Source organism: Pelophylax lessonae (assembly GCF_965119305.1).
Source record: "Pelophylax lessonae genome assembly, chromosome: 10".
NCBI classification, from domain to species: Eukaryota; Metazoa; Chordata; class Amphibia; order Anura; family Ranidae; genus Pelophylax; species Pelophylax lessonae.
In genome coordinates, this window is record NC_138777.1 from 94898077 (window position 1) to 94918996 (window position 20920).

General features: G+C 43.2%; 1 protein-coding gene across 3 annotated transcripts in view; it reads left to right on the forward strand.

Annotated features, from left to right (window-relative positions):
* PHRF1 (PHD and ring finger domains 1) overlaps positions 1 to 20920 on the forward strand; it is a 119180-nt gene that overhangs the window by 90259 nt on the left and 8001 nt on the right. For 2 of the 3 annotated variants that reach the window (XM_082270216.1, XM_082270217.1), the window contains exons 14-17: positions 1842 to 4591; positions 15729 to 15984; positions 19323 to 19657; positions 20662 to 20839. In XM_082270216.1, the coding sequence (XP_082126342.1) occupies positions 1842 to 4591; positions 15729 to 15984; positions 19323 to 19657; positions 20662 to 20839 (3519 nt within the window). The remainder of the gene's footprint in view (positions 1 to 1841; positions 4592 to 15728; positions 15985 to 19322; positions 19658 to 20661; positions 20840 to 20920) is intronic. The other variant, XM_082270218.1, reaches the window with a different exon arrangement.

The window sequence follows — 20920 nt, forward strand, 5'->3', positions numbered from 1 at the left end:
GAAAAATCATTCCTGCCGTTTGGTCTGTATCACCTTTTGGCTGTCTGCACCCGCCAAACGTCAAATCTCTGCCTGGTCTATTACTTTAGGAGACTATTGACTTCTCACTCTTTAGGACCTCTTTGTATGGGGTCTTAAATATGCCCCCCCCCCCCCCGTCTCTTCCTCTTTGACTCCATGGGCTCTGAATCGGTTTCTATTAAAACTTAAAAAAGCGTGTGTGTGTGTGTGTGTGTGTGTGTGTGTGTGTGTGTGTGTGTGTGGTTTTTTTTTTTTTTTTATACACAGTGAAGTTAGCAACCTATTCTACTCATTACATGTTACATCTGTTTTTTTCTTGGATATGATATGATGCTCTTATCTGCTTGGGGGAAGACAACCTTGACATGCTTTCGCTGACCATTTTAAACTATCTCCTGCCTTCTGTATTAAAATACTTAAAGTGGAAATCCAGCCTAACCCTAAAATTGCTACATCTATATTCATCCACGATCTAACTCTAACCTATCTAGCCCTGTAAAGAAGAAATCAGTAGACATACCTTTTTCTTTTAAGCCGCTTTGGTCCGGTCTCCAGCAGTGGAAGCTCTGCAGAGGACACAGCCGACAACCGCTGTGAAATGAATAGGAAGTGACGCACGTCACCCATATGGTTACTATAGGGGTTCCACTGTCTGTTGCCTCCTCTGCACCTGCCTCCACAGCAAAGCTGCCAGCTCAGTGTGGGACCAGACTGGAGTGGCTTCAGAAAAGGTATGTATAGTTGTATACTGATTTCTTCTTTACAGGGCTAGATAAGGTTAGTGTTCGATCATGGACGTCTATAGATGTCTATAGATGTAGCGATTTTTGTGTTAGGCTAGACTTCCACTTTGAATAAAAAGATATTTAACCCAAAAAGCTGCTTTTTGAACCTATTAGAAACATTCCTCTCATTACACTTGTCTTTAGACATGGATGGGGTATTTTACTGTGTGGATAAACTTCTGATGTTTTCGGAAAGCGGTTATTTAAATCTAGTAGCTATAAAGCATTTGAGGGAAAAAAAGTTTGTTGGAAGTAATATAAGTGCCAAAAACGATTTAGGACTTGCAAATTGGTTACATGGTTCCTGAAATTTGTCCTGCCCTGCACATAGAGGTGCCAGCACATTGCTACAATAGCTTTGTGTATCTGCTCTACACATATGATGGGCAGTTTTTATTACCGTATTTTCCGGCGTATAAGACGACCCCCTAATTTTCAAGTTAAAACATAGGTTTTGGGCTATACTCGCCTTATAAGACTACCCCCCTTCCGAAGCAAGGCAACACCATTGAAAAAAATCAGATTTCTCATAGATCTCCAAGGTACCCTAGTACTGTAATACATGTAATCTCTCATAATATCTCCAAGGTACCCTAAGTACATACGGTATACCGGTACAGGATTCCCACACAGCCAGCATCTTGAGAGATTACATCTACCGGTAATACTTATACTTAGGTTACCTTGGAGATATTATACTCGGCATATAAGACGACCCCCCATTTTTGGGGGATTTTTTTGAGGTTCAAAAGTAGTCTTATACGCCAGAAAATACAGTAGTAATTTCAGTGCTTGCCTATCCCTACCTGCCCTTAGTACATGCTGAGTTAGAGCACTAAAAGCTTCTGCAGATGTATGTGTGTCCGTCTGTAAGTGTGTGCTTTAATACCTGTCAGGAGCTCTTTCCATGGATGTAAAGGAATGTGATTTATGAGCAAATTTGGGGCATATAAATAACCATATGTTTGTAAGTTCACATGTTAAACTACTCACATTTAAATATTGCATCAGATCTTATTTTTTTTTCTTTTACAGGAGATGGAACCTCACAGAGAAAATCTAGAGAAGCTGGTACACCAGCAGATATAATGGAACCAAGCCCGTCTCACTCAGGGTCCCCAACAACCACATCATCTTCCAGTACATGGAAACCCATTGAACAGCATCCACCCCAACCCAGCTTTTCTCCAGCTGGTCTTTATTCTTTATCACCATCACCACCTTCATCCTCTTCAAGCAGCTTAGATAGGTTATCTGGTCCCAGTCCTTCAGTATCTGGAGAACCCACCTTCAGACTAAAGAATGCTTTTACACCGAGGGCAGTCCAGGTACATTCTTCTGTTAGCCGCCTAAATTCTAAGCCTGGAGAGACTTCACGCCTCAATGGGACTTTTCACAAACAAGAACTTCCCAACAAAAATGATCTTGTGCAACCCAAAAAATCAGAGATCAAGTATGCTCCCAAACCACCATCACTAAGACTGGACATTTCGGAATTTCCCCGGATACCAAAGATCAAAAGGGAAACGGACAACAGCCCTGGTAATGAAGTCCATAAGCAACTGGAACCCTCAACCAACAAGAGCTCAGAATCTCATTCTTCAGGGCCTATCATGAACCAACTAACTGGTCGAGGAGACAGTAAGCAGTTAGGCAGGTTTTCTACAGCTGAAAACACAGAAAGAAATACCCGACAAGAATCGCAAGCACATTCAAGAAACACTGGTGGTACATCCTCTAATCAAACAGCATCAAGCAGTAACAAAACACCATCTTATTCTAACAGTGCAAGAAACCTTGGTTCTTCAGATTCTGGAGGAGGTGGACTTCGAATAACAATTAGCGGAAGTTCAACTAATTCCTGCAGACAATTTAGTCCAGTTTCAAAAGATCCTTTTCGTACATCAGATGACAAAATGCCACAGAAGGCCACATCTCCTTATTCTACAACAGTCAAGAAAGAAAAAACTGTTAAAAATGAAATTTATGATCCTTTTGAACCAACAGGTTCCGATTCCGGTTCTCCCACTAGCAGTCCAGAAAGGCCAGTTACGCCGCCGCCGCCTCCTCCCCCACCACCACCTCCTCCATCTGTAGAAACTACTCCAAGTACAACACGCTCTAGTGGGGTAAAAGTAGGAGCATTTCGGAGCTTTAAATTTACCAGCCACTCAAGCAAAGTAAGTGTTTCTAAGCTTGGTCCAGACTTTTCTGGAATGTCTCCTACCAATAAAGAGCCAGAAGAATCTAAAAGCCAAGTTAATGTAAGTCCTACCATTCCTTCGTTTTTAAAGTTGGAAAAGGAAATCAAGAAAGAAATAATTCAGGAAGAGACAAATGAGCATCCACCCTTTAGGATATCTTGTCCATTAGGACTAAAAATTACATCTGATCTGAAAGCAGGAGGCACTCGTGGATTTCATTTTGACGTAGAAAATGAACACCCTGTAGTTTCTGTTAAACCTGATCCAGACGTTCTTCCACATAGGACTTGTCTACAAAGTACATCAAGCAATCGGCTAATTTGGGATGCAGAAACCCCACACGAACCCACTAGCCGTCCCAGTGAAACACCGAAGAAGATAACTGTTAAGGAGGAATCAAAAGAAGTCTCAAGTTCAAGATTGAGACCACATTCCCGAGAACGAGATTCACGATCTGCTTCTATGTCCATTGAGGACAAAGAAAAGGATAGAAAATTTAAGTCAAAATCACACAAGGGAAAAAGAGCACGTAGTGACAGATCAAGCTCAGGAAGTTGTGAACGTTCTAAGAAAAAGCGCCAAAAAGAAAGAAAGAAAGAGAAAAAAAGAAAACGCTCAGAGTCTAGGGAAAGGAGGAGGTCCAGATCAAGCAGTCATAGCAGTTCTTCCCACAGAGCATACAACAGCAAGAAGAAGAAGAAAAAGAAGAGAGATTCAAGAAGTGAATCACCAGGCTATTCCATTAGTCCCGATAAAGAAAGAAAACGGAAACACAAAAGTGAAAAGAGTTACTCTAGCAAGGAAGGAAGCTCCAGGGTAAAAGAGAAAAAGAAATCGAAGGATGATCGAGGAAAGCAAAGATCGAAATCGCCACAAGTCAGCAAAGAATTTAAAGTTCACAAATCAAAAGACAAAACCTATTTTCGAGACAACGAAATAACTAGACATATCGTTTTGTCCCCAAATAACAATGAAAAGACTATAACTTGTACGGTTAACTTTAAAACCGAGTCGCCCACAATTACGCAAGAGACAAAAAAGTCAGTGCTCAATCTACCAAAAGAGGAGGAAGATGAAAACGACCCTTTCCTTTTTTCTGAAAGGAAGGTTTTGATTAAACGAGAATCTGTTTCAGACCTGTCTGATCGCTCATGTGATGAAAACATTAAGCTTGAAGTTAATAGCCCTCCATGGTCACCGTCTCTTCTGGATTCTTTGCTTCCGGAAACCAAGAGTGAAGATGTTCCAGAACCACCCTCACCCCAGGATGCTTCTCCTGTAAATGACTTGCATTCTGATTCAGCAATTGCTAGTCCTCAGAATTCTCCGATGTCTGTTATGTCAGATATACAAAGTCCAAAGCTGCATAGTCCACATGCTGGTTCTGTTGAAGATGCTGTTCAGTCTGCCCTTATTTTACCAGTCAAAAAGGAGCCTGATGACCTCCAGTGGTCACCATCACATTTAGATGACCTCCTTCTAAATGACCTTTCAGATGATGTATGCTCGATAGATGCAGCCAGCCCTGACGATGTTGACCTAGAAGAAGCTATATTAATGAAGCGGGAAAGTGACTACAAGGTAAACTATTGCTTATTACGGGTTCCGGATTGTGAACCTGTTATTTATTGTGTGTGTTTCTATTTCTCTTTATTTGTTTTGGTTTCCACAAAAGTAAGGACTCCTTCACATGAATGTACCAATATGTACACTGGGACAAAGGACCATGTTTATTTGCCCAGGAATCACAGGTGGTACATGAAGCCTGCATTTTCAATCAATGACAGGCTAAAGCCTGCATGGAACTTCACAGATTGTTATGCACATCCCTGCCTGTGCATCTGTGCAGGCAGATGTTCTGCTCTGAATGGCAGTGAGTTTTTGTTCAGATTTGTGCATCGGTTCTACACACATGTACATGAAGTTCCATGCAGCCTTCAGCCTGTCATTGATTTAAACAAGCAGACTTCATGGACAATCTGTACCTCCAGGGCAAATTAATATGGCCCTCTTTATGGGTGGTACTGGTCCATGTGCCCAAGTATAATGAGACATCATTCTCCAAGTATAATGTAGTCACAGATGGCAAGGTGTGGGGAAAAAAAAAATATCTATATCCCTCTGTTGCATCATGGTCACGTAATAGTTTTAAGTTTTTAGGGTTTTTATTTGATATGTGCAAGGAGAGATCACACAAATATTGTAAAAAAAATTAGTAAAGTAATGATAAAGAAAATGACAATCAGGGCTCGACATACCCTAGGCGTCAGGTCGCCATTGGGAGCAGAAACCGCATCCTGGCGCCTGAGCTGCGGCCAGCCCATTCCCTGCAATTACTGACTGACTGCCCGGACATGCAGCTCGGAGTGCTGGGCAGCTAATCATTCGCTCTATTCCCCTCCCTGGTCTCTGTTTTCCCCGGAGGCATGCAGTAATCTGATGTCCGATTGTGAGTGACATGGGAGGGGAGGGGGTCGGCCTCCTCTCCTCTGCCCGAGCAAGGTCCTGGGATGAACAGCTTCTTTCTGGGGGAGCTCTCTTCTGCCTCCCATGGTGCGTCACAGCCAAGCTGTCCTTCGTCCCCCCCCCCAGAGCCCAACCTACACAGTACAGGTCGGCGGGGGGAGTTAAGACTTTGGTGAAGCGTGAGGAGGGGGACCCTGTGTGGCCTTTACCTAACCCAGCAGGCAGACTGTCGCTACTCCTGAGGAAGCAGGTGGTTTTCTGGTGGAGAATGGAGCATTGGGGCTACATGGCTGTGTGTTCCTGTGTACATGTTGTGACACACTGAGCTGGTGTTGTATCAAATAGTGCACTTCTTGGAAAGTTGTTTACGGTGTGCTGTGAGGTGGATAGGGGAGATGAGGCAGGTATGCTTTAGATAGAAGAATCTTTTTAAAGCCCTGTGTATTATCAAAAATTACCATAGGGGGACATACATGTAGGCAGGAAGTACCTGCAAAGAGGCAGCAGATGATCAGCAGCACTGGGATACTTCTTTCATCCTTTTTTTGTATTTTAAAGTGTCAGGAAGGCTTTATTTAGATGTGCGGTTGGGTGGTAAAAATGTGCATTAGAGATGAGTGGTTCTAACTGTACGGGGGTTGGGCTTCTGAGATGACCATAGAGACATGTGATCCTATATAGCAGGATCACATGAGCTCCTTGAGCATCCCAGGGAGAAGCACAGTTGGCTGTGTTTACAACAGCCAACCGTCCTTCTCTCTCTGCGGGGAGCGATCGAGTGTGTCAGGTGGCAATCGCAGCCGCCTGACACACGTATCAGCTTCCCCGCTGATGATCGGCGGCCGGCGGCACGTGCTTTCCCCCTAGCTCCTCCCAGGAAATTGACGTATGCATACGTGGTTTTGCCTGGGAGAGCCACTCTGCCGCCGTGTATATACAGTATGCGGTCGGCAAGTGGTTAAATGGAATTTTTTTTCCCTCTTTATTTTGTTCCTAAGAGAACTACAATCAAGTGCCAGACTGGGTAACAAACTGGATAATATAGATCCATAGGGTCCCCCTAGTCCGGCCAGCGAGCGTGTGCAGACCGCAGCTCCACACTAGGTCGGTCATGACACAACCCCACTGGACGGGGGCTGGCCTGCGATTTGAATGTCTCGTGAGAGCACATACGAACTGGCTTCGGCCTGAGTTGCAGCGTTTCCTGCTGGCCGACAGCCCCCACATTGCGATGGAGTGGAGTCCTGTCCGGAGCTGTCCCCCCGCTACCAACTGGAGGGTTTTGGGGTGGATGTGGTTCCCTCCCTGAATTGGTCTGGCCCCAGGGCTCCCCTCTCTCCCAGTCAGCCCCCCCCCACCTTCTCGGTGGTCTTTTACAGGCCTGTGCCCCCCCTCATCAGGCTGTGAGTACCTTAACGGTGGTGGTAAGTCCTTTTCTCTCCCTCTCTCTGCTATTGCAGCGGTAGTACTGTGTGCTGGGCCTTAAAGTGCCAACAGCGCGGTGGGGTATATTCCGGTTAGTGTTAACACTTTTTTGTGTTGGTTCCCCTCTTCATTCATGGAGTCCCTGGAGCATGTTTTACCACCTGATCCCCTCTCAGAGTCTGTTGGGCCCTTCGGTTCCCAACAACTGACGGCGGTCCTGGAGTCCTTGGTGTCCAATGTAGGTTTGGTCCTGGGCAAACCAGCTAGGGTCCCCCTCCTTCACATGTTTCCTCTGTCTCATCAGATTCTGAATCTGATTTGGCCACCACAGTTGCAGGTTACCCTTTGGGGGCTACGTCCACGCACCCTGTGGCTGTGTTTACTGTGGCTAGTTCAGTACTTAGACTGTTGTTTACTATTGCCCTGGTGTCGCAAGCTATGACAGAGTGGGCAAAACTTATACGTCGGGACCTGGAGGATAAACTGCTCCCCCCCCCCCCCCCCGCCTTTGCGGAGACGGCGGATCAGTTGCTCCAAGGGCTACAGTTTGTCTGTGACACCTCTTTGGATGCCGAACCCCTGATTTCTAGACTATCCGTCTCAGCGGTGGTCCTGCAGTGTATTATGTGGCTGAAATGCTGGTCTGCGGAACAGGCTTTTAAGAAGGCCTTATCCGATCTTCCATTTGTGGGGATTGCCTGTTTGGAGCCTCCCTGGATGACATCATCAAAGACCTCACAGGGGGAAAGAGTACTCTTCTTTCTCAGGCTTCCAAGGGTAAAGAATCTCGTTGCTGACGGGGGCTAGACCTGCGGACAAGACTTCCTCCGCATGAAGGGGCACCCTCACCTGTATCTGGGGTGGGGAGACATCTTCGCTGGTTTCCAGTTCCGTGGACCTCCCTGATCCAGGACAAGTGGGTCCACAAGTCATTACCTCCGGCTACAAGATTGAGTTTCGATCATATCCTCCGGAAAGGTTCTTCCCTTTCAACTTGCACTTATCCCCAGATCGCTTAGGGGATCTCTATGGGGCAGTGCAAGACTTGCACTGTAGTGGCGTCCCTAGTTCAGGGGGATTTTCTCGCCTCCATCGACATCAAAGATGCCTACCTTCACATCCCAATATGTGTCGCCCACCATCGCTCTTCCTCTGCTTTGCCGTGATCGAGGAGCATTATCAGTTTGTGGTGTCACCCTTCTGTCTCGCTTCCGCTTCTCGGGTCTTCACAAAAGTATTGGCAACAGTTCTAGCATTACTGCGTCAGCGGGGGATTGTGGTACTGGGGTACCCGGCTAGCCTGCTTTTGCAGAATCTCTATTGGACAACTTGGAGTTCAATTATATTCTGAATCTTCAGAAGTCTGCTCTGGTTCCATCCACAAACCTGGACTGTCTAGGTCTGACTCTGGACTCGGCCTCAGCCAGAGTGTTTCTTCCTCTGGAAAAACTTCAGAAGTTGCAGTATGCAATTCAGTTTCTGCTGTCCAGTAGACGGTCATCTCTTCGGGCTTGCATGCAGTTGCTGGGCCTGATGGTGTCTACCTTTCGAGGTGGTTCCGTTTGCACAGTTCCACATGAGACCTCTGCAAAAGGAGATTCTGGTGAAATGGAACAAGGATCCTTGGTCTCTAGACAACCAGTTCCTGTTGAGCCAGAGTACGAGGGGCTCCCTGGTTTGGTGGCTTCGTTCTCCGGAACTTCGTCAGGGAAAATAATTTCTTCCCCTGTACTGGACTGTCGTCACCCCGGATGCCAGCTTGTCCGGGTGGGGAGGCGTTCTTGGCACAGTGTGCGCTCAGGGGATCTGGACTCTGGAAGAGTCCAGGCTACCGATCAATGTCCTGGAGCTCCAAGTGATCAGACTTTATCTGGATCATTGGACAAGTTGTCTCCAGGGGTGTCCGGTATGGATTCAATCAGACAATGTGTCAGCTGTGGCCTATGTCAATCACAAAGGGGGCAGAAGAAGTAGTGTCCTGGCTACTCGGGAAGTAGCCGGCATTCTAAGGTGGGCAGAAAGAATCATTCCAGCCCTCTCTGCTGTTCACATTCCAGGAGTGGAAAATTGGCAGGCGGACTTCCTTAGTTGAAAGGCGTTCGACCAAGGGGAAAAGTCACTTCATCTGGAGGTATTCCATCAGTTGTGTCTCTGGTGGGAGACTCCCGAGGTGGATCTCTTGGCCTCAACAGGAAAGTGCATAGGTTTGTGGCACATTCTCAGGATCCTCTAGCGAACACCACAGACCCTTTAGTGGCTCCTTGGAGTCAGTATCGTCAAATTTACGCCTTTCCTCCTCTTAAACTTCTTCTGAGTCTCCTGCTCAGGATCAAGGCCAAAGGGATTATGGTCATCCTAGTGGAGCCAGACTGGCCTCATCAGTCTTGGTACTCCGTTCTGGTACGGCTGGTGCTTCTTGGAGACTTCCTCTCAGGGAAGATCTGCTGTCTCAAGGGCCAATCTTCCATTCTGCTTTACAGTCACTGGCTTTGCCGGCTTGGTTGTTAAAGAGGAAGTAAACCCTCCTCTGCAACTTTTACCTATAGGTAAGCCTATGATGAGGCTTACCTATAGGTACCGTAAATATCTCCTAAACATGTACCGTTTAGAAGATATTTACCTTACATTCAGCCAGTGACGTCACTGGCGCATGCGCTCTGAAGGAACGGCCGCTGGTGCCGTTTCTTCAGAGCCCCGTGCCGCGACCGTCGGCTCCCGCAAGCATGCGTTGGAGTGACGTCACCGCGGCTCCGGCCAATCAGATGGCCGGATGCCGCGATCCCGGAAGACAGGCGACTGGACATGTCGCCCATCATACAGGTAAGCGGGCGGCACGGCATGGCTCTTCTAAGGTAAGTATTTCATAATGAGCTAGTATGCGGTGCATACTAGCTCATTATATGTGTTTCTCTTTCAGGTTGCAAAAAAAAAAATTAAAAATTGTATGGGCTTACAACCTCTTTAAATGCCAGCTGCTTAAGGATAGAGGGTTGTCTGACTCAGTGTTTCCTACGTTGTTTAAAGCTAAACAATCTACTTCTAGGAAGATTCACCATCGTTTGTGGAAGACGTACATTGCGTGGAAAAGAGCCTTTCTCTTTTTCAGTCATTTGGATCTTGGCTTTCCTCCGAGGGGTTGAGCAGCTCCTGGCCTTGAGTACCATCAATGGCCAGTTCTCGACCTTGGCGGTTTTCTTTCAACGCCCATTGGCCACATGCCCTTTGGTGCGTACCTTTTTATACAGGGCGTTTGGCACTTGGCTCCTCCAGTTCAGTCTCCATTGCCGCCGTGGAATCTCAATTTGCTGTTTTCAGTTCTCCAGAAGCTTCAATTTAAAAATATTCAGGAGATTCCCCTGCTTACGTTGTCCCAGAAGGTGGCCTTTTTGGTGGCTATTACTTCTGCGCACAGGGTGTCTGAACTGGCGACGCTGTCCTGTCCGCCTTACCAGGTGGTTCTTCGTACATGTCAGTCGTTCCTTCTGAAGATTGTCTCTGTTTTCCATCTGAATGAAGACATTGTGTTGCCCTCCCTGTGTTCCAAGCCTAAGCATTCTAAGGCCGTTGCTTTGCATTCCCTGGATGTGGTTCGGGAAATAAGTGTACCTGGCAGCTACAAAGTCTTTTAGATTGTCAGACTCACTATTTGTCCTCACGGATGTACCTCGCAAAGGGTTGAAAGCTTCTGCTGCAACCATTTCCAGATGGATTAGACCAACTGTGGTTCAGACTTATTCCATTAAGGGTCAGGTTCCTCCTTTCCCTGTTAAGGCGCACTCTACTCGGGCGCTTAGTGCCTCCTGAGGCTTCCGTCATCAGGCGTCAGTAATGCAGGTTTGCAAGGCGGCCACCTGGTAGTCTGTACACACGTTCACAAAGCTTTATAAAGTGGATGCGTTGGCATCTGCCGATGCTTCTTTCAGGCCTCAAGGTTTTGCAGACTTTTATTTAGGGGACTTGTCCTCTTTGAGGGTGTTTTCTATTATTTTCAGTTGAGCTCCAAGTTACCTGGTTGGCTATGTTTAGCCTTGGGGAAGTTTTTTCTGCTGTTCCCACCCCTCATGTTTGACACTGCTTTGGGACGTCCCAATGGTCATGAAGATGAGAAGCTGTATCCGTCAATAAACGAAAGAGAAAATGGGGTTTTTGACTTACCGTAAAATCCATTTCTCTGACGATCATTGACGGACACAGCACCCACCCCCCCCCCCCCCCCCCCTTTGGAGTTTTTTTTTTTTTTCTCTTCTAACACTGCTTGTTACATAACTGAATACACTATAGCAGAGAGTGGGAGTATACCCCCAGGGACTGCCCCATAGGCGTGATCAAGTTCTTTTTTTTGTTTTTTGTCTGCCTAGTGTCCTACTCCTGTAGGGGGCAGTATAACCCAATGGTCTTGAACATGAAGAATTTTGTCCGTCAATGAACATCAGCAAAATGGATTTTACAGTAAGTCAAATGAACTGTAACAGACAGTCTTTATTGTATGCTTTTTTTCTTATAAAACCACATATTGGACTAAAAACATTTTGCACCTTCAAAGTCTTAGGCATGTTATGTATATCACATGGTACAAAACCCATTTTAATTCCAGTTTGTAATGCAACAAAACAGGGGTGAATATTTTCACAAGACACTGTAATTGCCACTCGTCACTCATTTGATGTGGTGGCTGCAATAGCTTTCTTTTTCATGGTTTTTTTTAATCTTTATTTTTTTTTTTTTAACCTGGTCATCCTATCCTTTAAAAACACTTCCTGTCCTAGACTGAAAATGCTCACTCTGTTATGTAGTTATAGAGGTAGCAGCATTTTCTCCCTAGAATAGGACTACGGAATCTCCCTCCCCCTTCCTCTACGACATAGAGCAGAAGTGTTTTATAGTCCACAGAAATAACTGGAAACCATGTAATAGATTGGTGGTCTCCAAACTTTATAAACAAAATGCCAGTTTACTGCCTTTCTAGCAGGGGGGCTGGACTGTTTCCTGGTGCCGGTGGGCTTAAACGATCCCCTGTCATTGGTATTAGGAGGAGTAATAATGCCCCATCGTTGGTATCAGTGGGAGATACAGTTCCCCATCTTTGGTTTCAGTGATAGTGCCCCATCAATGGTGTCAGTGGGGAGAATGGTGTCCCATCATTGGTGTCAGTAATAGTGCCCCACTATTGCGGTTAGTGGGGAAATTAATGCCCCAAGGGCCAAAAAAGAAAGCAGCAAAGGGTCAAATGTAGCCCCTGGGACACAGTTTGGAGACCACTGTAATAGATAATTATGCAGCCCTGATGTTATCAGCTCACTGGTTATCTAGCAGAATCGCCATGTACGTTTTTGCACTTATCCGATATGACGCAATTTTCAATGGTATATTTACAGAACAAAAGGGAGCAAATAGAATAAGTTCATTGCTAGTGTTTATTATACATTTCACTACACTTCACAGGTCAACACTCTCTAGATTTGCATATTTGTTCTAGATCAGTTGCCAAGAAAATATTAAAGCAGCTGAAACAGTGACAGCCAAGGCAGCAAGAGAATTCATAAAAAGGCCAACTATGACAATCCAACTATTTCTCTTATAGAGAATAGGTATCCTTTAATCAGTGAGTGCACTTTTTTATTTTTTGAAGTGGAACTCCAAGCTAATGTACAAAATATGTAACCTGTATGTGAACAATTTTTTTACTTTCACAGATGTGCAAATTTATTCAGCCACATTTGTGATTCTCACCTCTGCAACACGCTGTGATCCCTTCAGTTTCCTGATTTAGGTTTACAGCTTTCCAGGTCACCTTTCTGCTCACTGAACAAAGGAGTAGATCTTCATACACTGAGTAATTTGGAAGCTGAAAAGCTGAACATGGAAAATGAACTGTCATCTGCCTGGCTATGCAGTGGGACAGATGTGTATTCCTATTAACAGCAGCACAGATTTATATATTATTTGTCTAATGAAAATTCCAAGAGGTATTTTTCAGATGTGTATTAAAGTATAATTTTTGTCAAAACCCAACTACTCTAAAAAATGCTCCCCCCCTCTCAACACCAATTCTGGCTAACTCGTGTAAGATAAGTTCTTTATATGTACCCACTTTCAGGCTGTATAGGTCTGGTCACGTAATCTTCCCCTGTGTCAGCCAGTGGGGGCTGCAGGAGAACAGAGAAAGTTCTCGATAATGTCTGGGAGCAGTGACATCACCCACTGGCTTTCTGTGGCTCATCTGTTGTTGCCAGTGCTGGCGGACAGGTGAGCTGATCAGGTACCTGGATCAGAGTGCCCTGAAAATAGACAAGTACAGTGGATATAAAACGTCTACACACCTCTGGTAAAATGTCAGGGTTCTGTGATGTGAAAAAATGAGACACAGAAATAATTTTAGAACTTTTTCTACCTTAATGTGACCTAAAAAACTGTACAACTCAATTGAAAAACAAACTGAAATCTTTGGGGGGTGGGGGGAGAGAAGTAAAAAAATATAATGTGATTGCAGAAGTGTGCACACCCTCTTATAACTGGGGATGTAGCTGGATTCAGAATTAAGCAATCCCATTCAAACTTCATGTTAAATAGGAGTCAGTGTACACTTGACATTTAAAGTGCCTCTGATTAACCCCAAATAAAGTTCAGCTGTTCTAGTAGGTCTTTCCTGACATTTTCTTAGTGGCATCCTACAGCAAAAGCCATGGTCTGCAGAGAGCTTCTAAGCATCAGATGGATCTCATTGTTAAAAGGTATCAGTCAGAAGAAGGGTACAAAATCATTTTCAAGGCATTAGCTATACCATGGAAACAGTTAAGACAATCATCAAGTGGGGAAAATATGGCAAAATAGTGACATCCCTCTAAAATTGATGAGAAGAAAACTGGTCAGGGAGGCTGCCAAGAGGCCTACAGCAACATTAAAGGAGCTGCAGGAATATCTGGCAAGTACTGGCTGTGTGGTACATGTGACAACAATCTCCCATATTCGTCATATGTCTGAGCTATGGGGTAGAGTGGCAAGACGGAAGCTTTTTCTTACAAAGAAAAATATCCAATCCTGGTTAAATTTTGCAAAAAACACATCTGAAGTCTAAAAGCATGTGGGAAAATGTTCTGATGATGAAACCAAGTTTGAACATTTTGGCCATAATTCCAAAAGATATGTTCGGCGCAAAAACAACACTGCACATCATCAAAAAAACATCACACCCACAGTGAAGTATGGTGGTGGCAGCATGTTTTTGGGCTGTTTTTTTTCAGCTGGAACAGGGGCCTTAGTCAAGGTAGAGGGAAATATGAACAGTTCCAAATACCAACCAATATTGGCACAAAAACTTCCAAGCTTTGCTAGAAAGCTGAACATATAGAGGAATTTTATCTTTCAGCATGACAACGACCCAAAGCATACATCCAAATCAACAAAGGAATGGCTTCACCAGAAGAAGATTAAATTAAAGTTTTGGAATGTCCCAGCTAGAGCCCAGAACTGAATCCAATTGAAAATCTGTGGTGTGGTCTGAAGAGAGCTGTGCACAGGAGATGCCCCTGCAATCTGACAGATTTGGAGTGTTTTTGCAAAGAAGAGTGGGCAAAAATTGCCAAGTCAAAATGTGCCATGCTGATGGATTTATACCCAAAATGACTGAGTGCTTTAATAAAATCAAAAGGTGCTTCAACAAAGTATTAGTTAAAGGGTGTGCAAACTTATGCAACCATATCATATTTTATTTTTACTTCCCTCCACCTAAAAGATTTCAATTTGTTGTTCAACTGAGTTGTACAGTTTATAGGTCACATTAAAGGTGGAAAAAGTTCTGAACTGATTTATCTTTCTCTTTTTTTTACATCACAGAATCATTTAAACAGGGGTATCTAGACTTTTTATATCCACTATATACGCATCTTTCTTAACACCGATTAGTCAGAATTGGTAGCTTTTATTTATAATAGAACAGATGCATACTCGCAAAATTATTATAATTAAAGCTAGGGATGCACCGATCCGATATTCGGATCTGATATCGGCACCGATATGGCCATTTTAGATGGATCGGGGGATCGGTAACATTGACCGATCCACCTGCCGATCCGGTTTTTGCTTGGTAACGGCTCAGCCATCCCTTACTAGGTGCAGTAGTAGTATGGGATGGGAGCCGCTACTTCCTGTATAGGTCCGGCTCACAGGTGGAGTGATATCAGATGCACTCTGCCTGTGAATGGAGGAGCGTACACATGAAGCAGCGGCTTTGCTCTGTACTGCAGCCGCTTGCTTTGTGTAGCACCCGATCGGTTCCGGTATCGGCGATTTCACAACGCCAGATAACGGTATCGGGTCCAAAAAAGTTGGATCGGTGCATCCCTAATTAAAGCTAATAAGGTAATGCGAAAGGCTGGTGCGCCCTCTGTTCTTGTTTTTTTAGCATGCCTCTTGAGCTTCCCCAGCCCATTGTGGGCTGCAAAGTTTTGCCAACATTGTAGTAGTTGAAGACCTGTGATCCATCTATACTGGAGCACTTCTTTTAAATGCTGGAGATTGTTCTTTTAGTCAGAATTGGTGCTAGGAAGGCGGAAGGAACATTTTTAAGCATAGTTAGGTTTTGTCCGGAATTCTACCTTAAGTTTGACTGCAGTTCCACTGTAATGGTAAGCTTCAAAAAAATGGTTTGTATAAATCCTGTCAATGTATATATCTGGGTAGTGTGTGAACAAATGAAATGTATAGGATAAGAACCCTAATTGCAAAATAAACCTTTAGTACTACTTATGGAGCCCTTCTGATGAAAGCACAAACCTGAACTGTAAGGCAAATTATATTGAGAACGACTGACTATATTTTCATATTCTAGGAGCCGACTTTAATTAACTTCTCCAAAACATCAGTCATTCCATTTCTTCAAGATGACGAAAATTCGGTTGAAACAGAGGCTGGAAATCACATTAATGAAAAGACCTCAAAAAGTAAGGCTTCTGAAGAAAGCAAGTCTGATGAACTTAAAGAAAAAGAACCCACTTCCACCTCTAAATCCAAACCTCAGATAAAGAGAGTCACCTGGAACCTTCAGGACAAAGCGTCTGAGAAGGAAATCCCAGACCAATCTCTGTGTAAGATTCTGGTCTTTTTTTCCAAGGTGCACAGTGGATCCGATGTGTTGTACTTCTAGAAGAATGAACAAATCTGCTTCCACTATAAGGCAATGCATAGATGTGCAAAGAGTAGTAACCGATAAGAGGCAAAATAGACTTCACCTTACTGGAATGAAAGATGTTTTCCATTACCTTGCTTTCGATTACTTTCTATCTGCTCCCTGCTCTTTGCATTGCCTTATTGAATAAGCCTAAATCTGCTAGAAATGATCAGCTAAAAAATGATCTTTATTGTATAGAAGCATATAGTAAAGGAACATGAGCATGTGGCATACAAAATGTAAAGGGTTTTTTGCTTTCAGAAAATATCATTAGTTACAGAGGCCCTGGTTCAAATAAAAACGAATTGGGCTTTATGGAATAACATTGGGCATGGAGTCATGAATTGCTAACAGCAGCCTATACAGTTTTAAACAGTCTAAGCCCTTGTCTACCAATGTATTTTTATAAAAGTCCTGGCATTTAAAGGGGTAAAGCCTTTAACAGCACAGTAAACGTGGACCTTCTGGGTTGATGATTAACCACTTTAAGACCGGAATATTTTCCTGCTTAATGACCAGGCCCTATTTTGCGATATGTGAAAAATATTTTCACATTCTGCTATATAACATTCTCAAAAAATTTAAAAATCTAAATTTGTGAACATTTTAGGCCAATTTGTTTTTCTGCTACATATTTTTGGTAAAAAAAAATCGCAATAGGCGTATTTTGATTGGTTTGCACCCCCCCCCCCCCCTACAGGAGGGTTTCCCATTTACCTGGGTAAAGGATAAATAAAATATCTAGGGATAAACCTAACCCCGCTACCTGAAAATTTATATCAAGCCAATTACATACCTTTGCTTGATGAGATAAAGTTAAATTTGAAGAAATCATTGAATCGCCCAATTTCTTGGTTAGGCAGAATAAATACGTTTAAAATTATAATCCTGCCCAAAATATTATATTGATTCCTAATACTACCTATTGCTATTCCACCAGCATATTTCAAAACAATAAAGCAAATTGGTAAATTTTAATTTGGCAGGCGAAAAAATACAGGGTGCAGTATGCAGCTTTAAGCAGGGATAAGACACGGGAAGAATTAGCGGCACCGGACATAAATAGATAGTACACAGCTGTAGTGATATGACGAATGGTAGAAACTTGGGGAAAAGATGGGTTGGGTTAGAATTCACATTAAGTCAATCACACTTGGATACAAATATCTGGGTTCCACCAAAGTATAGGGAGATACACAAGGATGCTCGTGAATTAACAAGAGTGGTATTTAAAGTATGAGATGTGCTACACAAGCAGGTTGGGTGGGAATATAATTCCCCATTATTATCACTAGGAGACACAAAATATTTTTTACCGGGAATAGAGAAACAGTTTGGTTGGTTAAGGTGTTTGCAGTTAAAAGGTATAAAACACAATGGGAAGATCAGGTCTTTACACGAACTCAAAAATAAAGGGTGGCTTGATATTAAATGTATGGACTTATAGGCAATTGAAACCCTTTGTTCGTTCTGTTCCTAAACCCACCAGATTGGAAAAAGAATTGAACCTCGTGGAGAGGCTTTACATTCCATCAGCAAAATTAAGTCCCAGTATGTCTCAAATATATAAGATAACTGATCTGATGGGTATGAGGAAACTCCCATTTTTAGAAAGATGGGAAAGAGAATTGGGGTTAAGTTTGGGAGAGCACAAACTGAATGGTGTGCTGAGAGCTGTACACTGCACGACCAGGGATGTGAACACCATTACGATGAATTATAAATGTCTCTCAAGGTGGTATATTACACCTGTTATAGCGCATAGCTGTCAACCAGAGAAATCAAATTTGTTTTGGAGAGGTTGTAAGGTGTTGGATACAATGCTCCATATTTGGTGGGAATGTCCCACGATTCGAGAACTTTGGCTAAGAAAACGTAGTAGTTAAGGTTGAATAAAGACAATAGTCCATCCAGTTCAACCCGTGTAGGTGTGTGGGGAACGTATTCATTTCCCATACCCCCAAATGTTTTTATCCTTGAGATGTGTACGTCCAAGAGTCTTTTAAAAGTAGCCATACTTCCCACAGTTACTTCCAATTGTGGTAGAGAATTCCACAATCTTGTAGCCCTTACTGTAAAGAACCCCCTGCGTAGTCTGAGGTTAAATCCCTTCTCCTCTAATCGCATTGTATGTCCTTGTGTCTTCATACATTCTTTTCGACTGAATACATTTTTTTCTATGTTGATATCGCCATTGAGATATTTATAAATTGCTATCATGTCCCCTTTCAGGCGTCTCTTCTCCAGGGAGAAGAGCTTGTAAGCGCTCTTCATAATTTAGGTCCTCCAACCCCCTAATCAGTTTAGTTCCCCTTCTCTGGACTCTCTCCAGCTCCAACACATCCCTTCTGAGGACTGGCGACCAGAACTGGACAGAATACTCCAGTTGCGGTCGGACCAGAATTTTATACAGTGGCAGGATTATAGTTTTATCTCTGGAAAACATCCCCTTCCTTAAGCATGCCAATATTCTGCCGGCTTTGGCAGCTGCAGCTTGAACTGCATGCTATTATTAAGTCTATCTTCTACTAAGCCCCCCAGATCTTTCGCCAGCAATTCATTAATAAAATCAGGGGAGAGATTATCATAGATGACCCCTGGACTTGTTTGTTTCATAGGACAAGCAGACCCTTAAAACAATATAGGTATTCAATACTTCCAAACTTGTTAAATGCAGCAAAAGGGACAATTCCAAAAAACTGGTTAAAAACAGAAGTCCCCGCTATTAGGGAGTGGTGCGGTAGAGTTGAATATATTTATGACATGGAATATCTGTGTAGTTTGGATGAAGAAAAAACAGAACCTTTCCCCAACAAATGGGAAACATTTATTAACTTTAAAAAGACCAGAGATTACATTGAAATTTGGAAAAAACAGGATAATGTTTCAAATTAACCTATGTTATCTTTAGTTAGGTAAATAGAGGTAGACTGCAATAAGAGTAGTTATGTAAGGGGTGGGGGGGGGGGGGGGGTGGGTTGGGGGAGGTATAGGGGAGATAGTATAAGTTTGTAATTTCGAGGTTTTTTTTTTTTTTTAAATATGCAGTGTAATAATGCATTGTGGTACATTAAAATGCTTTGTTTTACCACAAATCACTTGCTTGAAAATAAACTACTGGTTGTAGTTGAGCAATAAATTAGGAAGTGATATTGTTGTTGTCTTTGTATATTTTTTATAGTTTTTTTGGTTGTATGTATTTTGCCATTAGCCGTTATATCAGTTTTATCAACACTTTTTTTTTTTTTTTTAAAGCTTCCCCCTATAACAACTCTCAGCAGGACGAGTCTTGGTCATCCCCAGAGAAGCATACAGATGATAAAGTATCCAGTTATGAACTTGACCCAACTAGTGAGACATCCACTTCAGTTACCTGGACACTACCAGACAAAGCCGCCCAAGACTCCAGGAAAGAATCCTTAACTCAGCCTTCATGGGATTCTGGCAACAAATCCCCGACACACATTGTGAATAAGCCGGAAGACAAACCTGTGATCCCTTTGATAGACCGGCTTGCTGCACAAGCTCCAGACAGACCTGCGAAAGATGCCAGTCAAGTCCCTTGGATTGCAACAGATACGCCCCTGCAGGTGCCCAGACATAGCCTAATTTTAAAACTACACTATCTAGTTTTCATACGAAATTACGGTTTGTATAAATTGGTTCTTGAAGACATAATAACCTTGTTTCAGGTGACCAGCTTGTGAGCAGTATCATGACATACAGCCCCTATCTTAACATTTGCAGTTGACAGAGATCTGAAATCTTAGTTCAGCCTATTTACCAGGTGCTCTGATACGTATGGGTTGAAAAGTAGTCCATGCAAAGAAAAAAACTGTACCGATATAGTTAGAACCTTTCCTAGCAACTAATTTAACTGTCAAAGCAGCTACAATGTGAGCTGTGTGCAGACCTACTGCAGCCCCTGGTACTCTGATTTATGTGATGTGCATCACAGAATAGATCCCGGAGGCCTAAGCTATGACTACTTTATGCTTTCCTGCAAGAAAGCATAACCCAGAACTTTTCTCTCCCTAACAATGGTTTCCATACACTGCACTAATGATTTTCAACAAGACTAAAGAAGATGCAGATCGAAATAAATGGTTCTATAATTTTTCAATTTTGTATCTGCACTATACACCCAACGGTTCTGGATGCACAGTTAGCCATGGTATTTAATTGGCTTACTTGCATGGCTCTGCCAATAGTCCTGAAATAAGAAATAATTCTCTTATTTTTGGACTATGCTATAGACTTAAGACATATAAATACCTTCTATTCTAGGAAGGCTGTACTGTGCTACACATTATTTAGACTGTGGAAATCTGATATGGTGTATCAAACTTTTTTTATGCAATTTTATAAATGCTGTTGCTGTCCATCTAACAGAACATGCGGACAGAACCCTATTTTAAATCTGCTCTGTATCTAAACAAACAGGTAAAATACAGCAGTGAACTTCCAGGTAATGCTAAGACTCCCATTTTTTTTTTTTTCCTTAGCATTAGTCTGTCCTAATGTTCAATTCTGAGTAGGAATTACTTGAAGTCTTGTTAATATTTGCTAATATTTCTGTCCTGTTCTTACACAGGTATTCCCGCAAACCTTGCCTCCATTACCGCTCCCACCGATCTTTCCTCCCTATGCCCCTGTAAGTGAGCCCACAGCGCCATGTGTGGTTCAGAGCAGCCAAGCAGTCCTCAGCCAAACACCGAAAGCTGGCAGTTTGGCTACAACTAATGAGCCGAAAATGCAAGCGGCAAGCACAGGTAAAATATCTGTGTCCAGTTGTTTTAGTTTCTTCACTTTCCAACAATTCTTAAGGCCTAATACAAATAATGAAGCATAAA